At 44.6% G+C, this 11,811-nt stretch overlaps 1 protein-coding gene across 1 annotated transcript; it reads left to right on the top strand.

Annotated features, from left to right (window-relative positions):
• The first annotated feature begins 210 nt into the window (after window positions 1–210).
• Window positions 211–11,398, top strand: REST (RE1-silencing transcription factor). The gene is made up of 3 exons (XM_010012818.1): window positions 211–1,132; window positions 6,652–6,735; window positions 9,696–11,398. The coding sequence occupies exons 1-3, from the start codon at window positions 232–234 to the stop codon at window positions 11,396–11,398; spliced, it is 2,688 nt and encodes an 895-aa protein (XP_010011120.1). The 5' UTR covers window positions 211–231.
• Window positions 11,399–11,811: the final 413 nt, after the last annotated feature.

Here is an 11,811-nt window from a genome sequence, read left to right as displayed (position 1 = left end):
CCCGCCCGGCGTCCCGCACCGCAGCGAGGGCGGAACCAGGCAGCCCTTTCGGGAGAGGAACGGGACCCCCGCCCGCCCTCGCCCCGGGCTCTGCCTCCCCAGGGCCTCTGCGGAGTGGTTTGATGTTCCGGTGTTGCCTGGAGGGGTGCTTGGGCAGCACCAAACAGAGGAGGCTATTCCGTAGCTCGGTGCTGACCCGTGAGCCTTTTCTCTTCCAACAGAACCACTGCCATGGCAACCCAAGTGCTGGGACAGTCTGGTGGGAACAGCCTCTTTCCTGGCAGCGCTAATATCGGTATGGCATTGTCCAATGACATGTATGACTTACACGACCTCTCTAAAGCTGAACTGGCGGCTCCTCAGCTTATTATGTTGGCAAATGTGGCCTTGACGGGGGAAGTCAATGGCAACTGCTGCGATTACCTGGTTGGAGAAGAGAGACAAATGGCAGAACTGACAACAGTGGGGGACAGCAACTTCTCAGACAGCGATGGAGAGGGTATGGAAGACACCCAGGCTGCGGAGAGTGACCGTGAGGCACCTGAAAATATGGAAGTAAGCTCTCTTGGAGTTTCTAGTGGGGAAACCCAAGGTCTGGCTGGTTGCCTCCCTCCTAAGACTCTCAGTGCGGATAAAGACGCCTCATTGGAAGCACCGGGTACTCCAGAAAGCACAGAGGACAAGTGTAAGAGCTTGAAGAGCAAGCCATTCCGTTGCAAGCCTTGCCAGTACGAGGCAGAGTCTGAAGAGGAGTTTGTGCATCATATCAGGGTTCACAGTGCCAAGAAGTTCTTTGTGGAAGAAAATGCAGAAAAGCAAGCCCAGGTGAAGGAGTCTGATTCTTGCACTGCAGAAGAGGTGGATTTCTCAAAGGGTCCAATCCGTTGCGATCGCTGTGGCTATAACACTAACAGATACGATCACTATCTGGCTCACTTGAAGCACCACAACAAAGCAGGGGAAAATGAGAGAGTCTACAAGTGTACCATATGCACTTATACTACCGTCAGTGAATATCACTGGAAGAAGCACCTAAGAAACCATTTTCCCAGGAAAGTGTATACCTGTTCACAGTGCTCCTATTTTTCAGACAGGAAGAACAATTACATTCAACATATCCGAACTCACACAGGTAAGTCCTTCATCTTTTTTGATTTAAGCGTGGTTAAGAGTGCTGAGAAACTGTAACGAACGAATGAAGCAAGCCCAGAGTCTTCTGTTTGTGGAGTTCACTCCACCCTGACAAAGATCTGTGCTCTCTCCTCTTGCTGCCACCAGGTTGTAGCCTCATGAAGTGTGGGTTTGGTTTGAGCTTTGGTCTGCAGTCCTAGAGGTCCGAGAAGATTTCTGTGTCAGGGGCCTAAGAGGAGATGAAGAACATCACGTTTAGCAATTTCAAGACATTTTTTTTGAAGAGGGCATGACAGTGGTTGTGATGATTGTCAGGATCTACAACATGAAAGGGTCATGTACTGTGAAAACAAAACAAGCAGGTTGACAAAAGGTGCCTAAATCACACAGGTAGCTTTTAAAATGGTGCTTTTAGACTGAGCTGAAATTTGACTAAGCTGTAATTACAGAGAAGAAAGAGGTGATAAACACATACAAAGGAGCCCTCCAGCGACTACAAAATTAGAGTAAGAGTTGAGTAGTGTTCCCAGTGAATCAAGTCCCCTTAATGTCCAGGAGAAGTAGACTCATACTTCTGTTTGCCTGTAGGAAGCTTTGGAGGGGGGCTTTGGCCTGATTTCCTGACTTCTAACCACTGTTTGTAATCTCGAGGAACAGCATGAGGCCCTTTTCTACTCTGGTTTATGCCAAGTAGAACTGGAGGACCTTCAGTGTTGCTTCCATCCTTTGAGCTGGGGCCGCAGGTGAATTAGGAAATACCTTGCCTTGTATCAGAGAGCTTCACCAGCCTCTTGCATGGGGAGTCCTGAAGCATGCCCAAACTTGAGACCCCATTCTAGGAGAGCATGTGGTAGCCACCTCACCTCTTTGGGCAGTGAGGTGTGGTTGCTTTGCCTCCTGATCCCTTTTCTGGAAGCGGGGAGGGCAGTTCACACTTGCAGCTTCTCAGAAGCTATTTTCACCTCGCCAAGGCTTTGTGAAGAGGGCAGACTTACTAACCATCTTCTAGCGCGCTGACCTGACTCGCTTCCCCTTTATTGTAGGCTGTGCAAAACACTGGGGAATTTCTCCTTTGAAGTCGTGTTTTGTCACAGCAGTGACATGAATGGTTTGGAGGCTTCAGTTCAGTTGTCTGCAGCTGTCTGGAAGGGGAGGCCTGGCCTCGGGGCTGGCTGGGCTCGAGCTCAAGTGTGCAGAAGTTTGTTGTTCATCAGCGTGCTTTAGCATCTGCTTTGACGGGGTTGGGAGGGTCTGCTGGGATTTGTGATGCGTTAAGACTTAGGCTTCTCTTAACAACAGCTACATAGTGTTTAGAGTTTAGAAATCAGTCCCGTCTAAACATTGTTTTCCTAAACAAGAAAACAAAGGTGATTGTGAGAGGTTCTAGGAAAACGGTGTGGTTTATTCTCCAGTTTGTTTTCTTTGAGTGTGTTGTGGGAGATAACAGGAAAAAGACCAGGTAAAAATGACAAAGTAATAGGACAAAAACTAAATCGTGCCCAAGTGTGAGCCTATGCTGTGGTGCCTGTCTGTTTTGTTTGTCTCGACTTCGAATTCATCTCTGCTTGTGTTTGTACACGACATTAGGTTCCCCCTCTGATCTCTGAAAGCTCTTGTTGAGTTTCACAGGAGCGAGCCATGAAAGCATGTTTGCTGAGGAAGCACTCTGTTACCACTGCATTTGACCAATTTACCAGTGAACTGTATTAATATAAAGGAGGGGGGAGGCATGTGAAGTTATGTGGGATGAGTCCAGTTCCTCTTTTCTCATTTACAAATAGTTGTGCAATCCAGGTTTCTGGTTCTTCAGTTTGCTATGTCTTTTCATTATTTTAATTAAGCTGAAATGAGTGATCATGCTTTCAGCTTTTTTTTTTTTTTTTTTTTCCTTAGTCCACCCTGGCAATTGTTAGGTTTTTTTGCTAGCTCTTAACTAAAATGTTAAGACCTTTCAGCCAGTTCTTGCTTGATAAAAAGCTTTCAAATATGTTAGTGGGCTCTGTAGGAATGCACCTTGTTTCCAGTAACATTGATTTTGTGTGGGAGAGTGCTAAAGCTTTGGAAGAGTATTAAAACAATGAGTAAGCTACTGGGAGGTGTATTTATACACCAGGCCAGAAGTTTGTGCTAGTATTAATGTGTAATCGATTGTCTTAAGAGAACACAAAACCCCAACGCACAAAAACACCCAACCAACCACCCCAAAAAAATCAAAACCCAGAATAAACACCCACACATATTTTATAGTTGAAAATATTTGCAGACTGTTAACATAACAGTACTGAGTTTAATAACAACTGTCTGAATGAGACTGAAATATCTGTGGGTCATGGTAAACTTAAGAAAAATGCTTGGTAGAAAAAAGATGAGTGGGGTACATACATATTTCATTCTCTTTCTATTTTATGGGTTCAGAATGTTAAGAATAAAGTTGGAATTGTTTGTTTCTTTGGTTTGCTGATTGCTAACAGGTTAAATAATTTTTGGGTAGATACTTTTCTTACTCTCCTGTTTTATGTAGTTCACCTGACTTCTTCTGTGCGGGAAGATGCCTCCTTGCAGATAATTGGATTCTGTGAGCCATCCAGTTTCCTGAAACACTGACTCCGTACAGAGTGCAGTTTCACAGGATCAAATGCTCTGCTGCTGCTGGAGAAAGGCAGCCTCAGTTTTCTCCCCGTATGCTAGGTCGATTCAGCTCACTAAAATGGCAGTGAAATATTCCTTTCCACTTCCCCAGGTTGGGTCCTGCTGGTTAGTGAACTGAATCAACTTACTAGACACATGCTGATGCCAGCGCGCATGACCAGGAGCAGGAAAGGGCGCTGCATGCTAGCTAGTACCTTGTCTGGTGGGAGTAGTACCCACCCTCTGTGTGTTTGGGGACCACAGGAAGGCAGAGGTTAACTGCTTGCCTGTTGCTTGTGTCCACGTTGGAAAGCCGATGTCCGTGAACTCGCCCTGTATTGGAAGATACCTTGCAGCTTGTGGCAGTGCTTGTGTGGCAGACTGCTGACTAGTGTGCGGGACCTTGGGCAGAGGGGTGGTTCAAGGACTCTGCAAGATGGTCATCAGCTTGTCAGCTGGGAAAGCTACATCTGGAAGAGCCTGTCTGCTGCCCAGGAGGGGGGTAGCTGGAGATGTTCAGGGCTGTACCTTCACAGAAAGGACCCTTTGTGTCACGCATAGACCTATCTGTGCTTGTTCATGCTCTTTAGACATGTAAGACCAAGTTTCGACTTGATATACCCCATCAACTATCCACACTGCTGATCCTGGAACTGTATTGTGTGCAAGACAGTACAGCATTGTTCTCAATTTTGGGTTTTGTGTTTTGGTTTTTTTTTTCCATTTTACTTGTTAGGAGCAGTTTCTAGAAAACTTAGGTGAAAATCAGCTGCAGGGCTATGTAAATAACACATCTGGGGTAATGGTTGGACTTGATGATCTTAAAGGGCTTTTCTACTCTGGGTTGACCCTGTGATTCTACTTCAGGCAGTCATAGTGTTCAGTGCCTAGCTTTGGACTGTCTGCTTTTTAATATTAGTTTGGTTGTTATAGGGGATCTTTCTTGCTTACCACTGGTTTAGAAGTTTGGTTTCGTTTCTAGCAGGCAGAACTTCTAATGGCATTACAAGAAAAGCTTTATAAAGAGATGATCTTAAACTTGTTTACTGATGTCAGTCTGCCTGTTCATTTGCATACAGTTAAGTGCCTGCTTCAGCTTTTGGTAGTCTGGGTCTTCAAGTGTTTTGTGGAAAGGGGTTTTTTTGGTGGCTTGTTTGCATTTAGTGAGCTTGTAAAATTGTAATAAACATCCTTTGGGGAATAGAGTTTTATAAAACAGCCCTTATAATTCTCATGTGGCAACAACACATTTTAAATTAGTTGTGTTCCTCATACTTTAAATCTAGTGTGTTTTGTTGCTGTGCCTTATATAAAATAGCTGAAAGAAAGCCTTTTCCACATTCCTAACCTGGTAGGTAATTTTAAAGATAGGAAATTTGAGGGTAATGGGAAGAAGACGTGACTGAACATTCCAGGACCTTTGGCCACATATTTTCAGATCATAAGGAGTCATCTAACAACAAAACCTTTATAACAAAAGAACTACCCCTCCCTTGGTACATGACTTAATTTTACTGTATTGCACCAGTCTCCTGCCTTGTTTTAACTGGAAAGGGAAGGTTGTTGTTGTTAGGGTGAATTTACCTTTAAACTGCTGATCTAATCAAGAATGATAGTCTAAATGTTTGCTGCGAGGAAGAAATGTGGGATTAGTTTGCATTACAAAGACTGCTTCTACTGCTATTTTGGCAAAGGCCTGCCGTGGAGCCTCACATCACATGTTGGCAGATGAAGGTCTGTGCTGCTGGATAGAGCTGTGCCTCTGAAAGTGAGCAAGTAGCCTGTATGCAGGGCTTTTCCTGACATCCAGGTCCCAGTGATTTGGAGAGCACATTGGCGGCATGCTTCAACTGATGTAGCAAAATGCTGTGGTGTAATTCTGATTGTGACTTGAATAAATACTACAAATGAGTAACTACAAACTTCCCATCCCAACTTCACTCCCTTCTTCTGGTGGGGGTAACCACCCAAGGCTAAGAAGTGTTTTACAACTTGTGCTGGAGACAAGGCTGCCTGTATCTCTCTGCTGTGCTGGCAGTTTGGAGAAACGCTCCTGGTACTTATCTGGACCTGCCTAGCAGATGTTAATTCTAAAACCGTCTGCCTGTATTTGGGGCTTGTCTTCACTTGAAAACGATCTTCAAGTATTGTACTGATAGTTACACAAGCCAGCTGTCCCTTGTGGAGACCTAATTTATGACAGGTTCATTTCCATTAGTTCCCCAGAAACAATAACTCTGCTGGCAGAGGGATTTGAGTGTTCAAAATAAATGTTGCTGCTACACTTGAGCTTTTGCTAGCAGCATAGTTCCACTGAGCAGGGCATGATGCTTTTCCATGCTCCAAGCTAATTTCACTCTGCCGCTAAAACTTTGGTAGCAGAGACCCAGTCTCGACCTGCGCTTATGTTCTGGCAAGTGGAGGTCCATGCTGAATGGATGGTTGCTTCCCATCTTAATCCAAATTAAACATGGAGGTTTCAGGTAAGGTGTTACATGAAGCAGGAACATACCTGGTTTCTTACGGGGTCTGTATCTCTTGTGCATCTTCTGACTGCTGTGAGAAAATACTGTAGAAAAGTCAGTTCTGGTGGCTTAGGACTTCCTAAAGGTGGCTGTCCTCACCACCTTTTGCCTGAGGTTACCATCTAACCCCAGATGGACATGAGGATGTGCTTTTATTATACTGTGCCCCTCCACTACTCTCATTCATAAGGCATGACACATTGCACTGGTCCAGCTTAGGCACATGCTTCTCACTGTGTCCCTTTGCTGAGAGGTAATGTGCCCTCAAATACAACTTGGGGATTGGTGACAGCCTCATGTGTATGGCTTGGTACCCAAGTCTGGGAATCAGCTGTGTTTCAGTAACTAATGTTGTTTGTTTTTGCAGGAGAGCGACCCTATCAATGTGCTATGTGTCCTTATTCCAGCTCTCAGAAGACCCATTTAACCAGGCACATGCGCACCCACTCAGGTTGGTAAGGGGCAGCAGCAGCATGACTCGGGAAGAGAGGGTGGTTCACAGTTGACCCTGGAAGGGACCTCTGGAGGCTCCCTGGTTCAGCCCCCCTGCTCAAGCAGGACAACCTAGGGCAGGCTGCCCAGCTCTGTGTGAGATGTCATCTCATCCAGTACGGCCTGAGCTTCAGCTCCTGTCTTAACAGGGGAGGTTATCTTTACCTGCTAAGGAAATGCTAAGTGTCATTAATGAAAGTAATAACAGGAATATATTTTTTTCTTTCCCTTTTACTTCCCGAGGTGAATTCCCGAGGTTCATAGGGCTGCTCTAGTAGTCCTAGTAATCCGGTAAGCAAATAAAATACTGTGATGATGTAGGAGCAGATTCTTGTCTTGTATCTGCTGATGCAAATTAGTTAAAATCAGTTAAGCTGGGAAAATTTTGAGCAGCTGAGAGTTTCCTCTATAATGGTTTTGATTTCACCTCATACAGGGATTCTGAGGGAATGCTTAGCTTTTACTTAGCATTACAGAAAGATGTAAAAGAGTGTCTGCTTATGGCAAGGAGGCAGCAAGGAGAAAAAGGCAAACTTGGAGGCTGTTCGCATGTGACTCAGTCTTGTGGCACTAAAAGCCAAATTAGCAATTTTCACTAGCGTTTATTTCCCGTTGCTGGTCACAAGCTGTGGTGGTACAAACATCTACTTTTGCTTTCTTGCAAATCCCTTTTGAATGAATTAATAGCATTCTCGTGAGTTGTAACAGCTGAGGTGTGCTAGGCACAAGTTGTGCTTTGTGACTCTCGTAGAGGAGGTTAGGTAGATCTCAGCCTGTGCTTTTGGTTTGCTGGTACCTGAATTGACCAGACCTGAGTGAATTCCTAATCGAAGCAAACAGTAGTGAGAGTCTCCTGAATAGTGATTGCTTACATTTCAATAGATGATGTTTTAAATTGAAACCAGAAGGTAGGCAATTTTAACTGTAATGGATGGTGGGGGTTGGACCCTTTAAAAAATAGCCAACTTTAAAATGACGTGCCAGTATTTTGGTTTGAGAATTTAGTGACTTAAGTATTCTGCTTCCAGAAACAAAACCCATTTTTGGCTGAACTCTGGGCTGAATGTAGATTTACAAATGGTTTGGTCGAAGTTGAGTCTGGAAACCGTTTCATGAACATCTTACTCTCCCTTTGTCTGTGCAAGGAAGTCTCAAATCCAAAAAGGATGAGGAGTGGGATCTGGCCCTTGACTCAAAGGTCTGGGAATGAGGGTGTGAGCTGTGCTGACAGAAGTGGGAGTGCACATCAGGGTTGTTTTATTAATAGCTCTTGTAACTCCTGTTGCATGTCTTGCCGCATTGCCCACACAGCTGAACATCTTCTGTGGCAATTTCTGGACTCCTGTAGTTCACAGGCTGGCCTTTCAAGGCAGACTGGTGCTGGAGCTTTCTTCACATGTCATACAGTGAACAACAGTGGTTTAGAGTCTAATTCACAGCTGTATACTTGGCCATCTTGGTACATGTCCGTTCTTCTTGTGCCACAACATCCCTGGATTTGTAGAGGTGATGGACACAAACTCTTTGAGTTACCCTGTTGCAGCTACCTCTGGGCACTCTGTGCAGTTAGAACAGCTTGTTCATGTGTATGTAAGAGAGAGACTGTTCTTGTCCTCACTCTGTGCAATATGGAACTATTCCTTGAAGTGTAGGTGATAAAGGTCCATGCTTGCAGGAAGGATGAGCAGTAAAGCACATCAACTTAAACTTGTGGAAAATGTCACCAAGAAGTAGGGGGAAGGAAGGAAGGAACAGATGATAGGGAATCAAAGTAGCCCTTCTTTGAATAATAAAGAGATACTGCAGGCAGACATGAAATTATCTAGGCTTTTAAACAAGTGTCCCCCTCCTTGCTGCCAGGGAGGCAGCACAGCCTTTTATAGAGTTTGTGAGGATGGCGCAGCATGAGTATGGACAGTGTCGGGGCAGCAGCTTGCAGGGTGGGAGGAGCACTGTTGTACTGTGAGCAGAAGGGCCTGAAGTGGATTTCCAGCATACTTGGGAAGTGGCATGCGTTAGTTCTGCAGGTCAGTTTTGAGATGTCGGTTCGATGCCCAGGACCATCCCAAATTCCTCAGCTGAACTTGCACATGCACAGATGTTCTCAAAGTATTTCTCCTCTTGAGTTGTTGTGCTAGAAGTGTTTATCCTATTTGCTTTGATGTGCAAATGGAAAACCACTTCTGCAGCGTCATGTACTAAGGAGAACATTTCAGAACACTTCTGCAAGAGTCATTGCACAACTGTAAATGCAGTTTTCGGTAGTAACATGATGACTTTGGACTGTATCTGGTTGGCTTGCCAAGAGTAGGCTACAGTCAGTGTGTTATGTGTTTGAGACACCGTAACAGCGAACTGAATTATCGGACGTAAAGATCATCTGAGCATCGTGCCCCTTTCACATGCTTTGGGTTTTGCTAGCTTCTTTCCCTTCATTTCCTTCTTAATGCAAACATGAAGTATGCTAAATCTGTGTAAAGTTACACTTTTTTGAAACGTTTGTGTGAAACTGCTATTCATCAAATGTTACATTTCCATTTTTCTACAATGCATTCAATGGAGCAGTTGGGTATGGATTCCATTTGCTAATATTACTGTAGAGAGATCTCTGCCGGTATGTATGCATAGCCAGAACCTGTGCCGTTGTTACTGCTTGTTTGGCTTTGGATCCCCTTCCTCCCAGCCCTCACCCCTGCTCTCTCTTTTTTTTTTTTTTTGTACTATGTTCTTGGTGTCTTGTGAACGTGTTTGTGACTTGTGGATTTTTTATGTTGACTTAATTTTTAAAGGCGCATGGATAATTTTTTTCTTTCCCTTTTTGAGTTCCATATTTCCGTATCTGTATTAGTGGGAAGTGATTGTCCCACCACCCCCATACTTAATAATCACCATCATTCCCTTCCGCCCTTGCTTCTTTAGGTGAGAAGCCATTCAAATGTGATCAGTGCAGCTATGTGGCCTCAAACCAGCATGAAGTAACTCGTCATGCAAGGCAGGTTCACAATGGGCCGAAGCCTCTGACTTGCCCACACTGTGACTACAAAACAGCTGACCGCAGCAATTTCAAGAAGCACGTTGAGCTCCACGTCAACCCGCGCCAGTTTCTCTGTCCTGTTTGTGATTACGCAGCGTCTAAAAAGTGTAACCTGCAGTATCACATCAAATCCAGGCATCCGGATTGTTCTGACATCACCATGGATGTTTCAAAGGTGAAGCTACGGACTAAAAAGAGTGAAGTTGACTTTTCTGAGAGCATTAGTGACAAAGTGGAGAAAGAACAAATGAGAGGGGATTCAGCTGCAAAGAAAATGGAGAAAACTGTGAAAGTGGAGAAAAAAGATAATTTGGCCAAGGAAAAGAAGCCAATGAGCAGTGTTTGCGCAGGCCAGGTGACAACCAGAAGTCGGAAATCAGCTTCAGAAAACAAGGAGGTGGATATTAAAATTGAGAAAAACACTGAGAAAACATGTAAAACAAAGAAGATCAAAAGAAAGGCAGAGGCTGAACTAACCTCCTCAAAGCAAGAGCTGGCAAATGATACCTCACCAGTGACAAAAAAGAAAAAGAAAGTGGAAGCTAAACCTACAGACTGCCTGGAAGTTCAAAAAAGTGATACTGTACCAGAGGAGGAGCCTAAAAAGCAAAATTCTTGCCTCAAGAAAAATAGAAAAAAGAAAGCTCTGAAAAATAAGCACAGTAAGAAAAGCAGTAAACTTGGTCAGGAGAAGATCGAGGAAGAAGAGATGCCAGACGAATATAATGCCACAGAGGAAGATGGATGCATGAAGCCTGACATTGAGGGCAGCAACCAGATGGAGCAAGATCCCACTGAGGCAGCAGCATTAAAGGACACTAGTCATGCTGTCAAGGGGGAGAGCATCAACACCAAAGGAAGCTGCATACAAGACCCAAGGCAGCTTTATCTTCCAGCTCAGGATGCAAACACAGAAGCTGAGGTAGAGGACCAAGAAATGCTTGATGTGGCAGGAGAGGAGAGCAAAGACACTGTTAGTGAAAAAGAGGAGGAGAGGAAGGCGGACAGAGGGGAAGACGCTTGCTCTGAGGAATCTTCCCATGCAGTGTCTTCTCAAAAAAGCTTGGATGTGCTTATGGATGTGGTAGCAGATCTGGCACCTGAGAAGGAGGCAGAGGAAACCTTTGTGGCAGAAACTGTGAGTAACTCGGACCTGATGGACCTGACCAAAACGTGCTTGCCAGCAACAGAGCCAACAGGAGATACTGTGCCGGTACCTGCACCCCCAGAAGGGTGTACACAGAGCCCTAAAGTAGCTCTGGCCTTATCATCTCGGGATAACACAGAAGTGAATGAAGCTCAGGAAATGGATGAGGATGAGGGCATCCACAGCCACGAAGGCAGCGACATAAGTGACAACGTATCAGAAAGAAGCGATGACTCGGGGTTAAATGGAGCTCGCTCTGTACAAGAGGAAACAAGTCCAAAGGCATCAAAAGGAGCTGCTGACGCCACCGTGGCCAGGGAGAACTATGTGTGCATTTTTTGTGACCGCTCATTTAAAAAGGAAGGTGAATACAGCAAGCACCTCAATCGCCACTTAGTCAACGTGTATTATCTTGAGAAGGCAACAAAAGGGCAGGAGTAGAAATAGCTGTGGTTTGGGGAAGTCTTCTTTTGTACGATCTTATACAGCTTATGTACAGATATTGTAGATTTTTTTTTTTTTGTAAGCACGGTTTGCTATAGTTGTCTGCATCGATTTGTTTATAGGTTTAGTTTTGGGGTTTTTTTTTAAGTTGAAAATATTTTTGACAACTTTCTGTGTAATGGTGAACTCATTAACTATTGGATCTCTTCATTGGAGAAGGCAGGTAGGGTGTATGAGGCTGTGTCCTGTAAAGTCAGTGTAAGCTTCTAGTCTATTAGCTCATGCAGTTCTTCCATAAACTGAGTTTTAGGAACAAGGCTGTAGCTAACAATAAACAAGTTTGATGTTTATAGAGCCATTGGCATTAGTTGCTTTTAGTTCTAGCAGCCAACTCCTCTCTGTCCGCTCTT

The sequence above is a fragment of the Nestor notabilis genome, unplaced genomic scaffold, assembly GCF_000696875.1.
Source record: "Nestor notabilis isolate BGI_N333 unplaced genomic scaffold, ASM69687v1 scaffold2474, whole genome shotgun sequence".
Taxonomy (NCBI): Eukaryota; Metazoa; Chordata; class Aves; order Psittaciformes; family Psittacidae; genus Nestor; species Nestor notabilis.
This window is presented reverse-complemented; position numbering and strand designations above follow the sequence as displayed.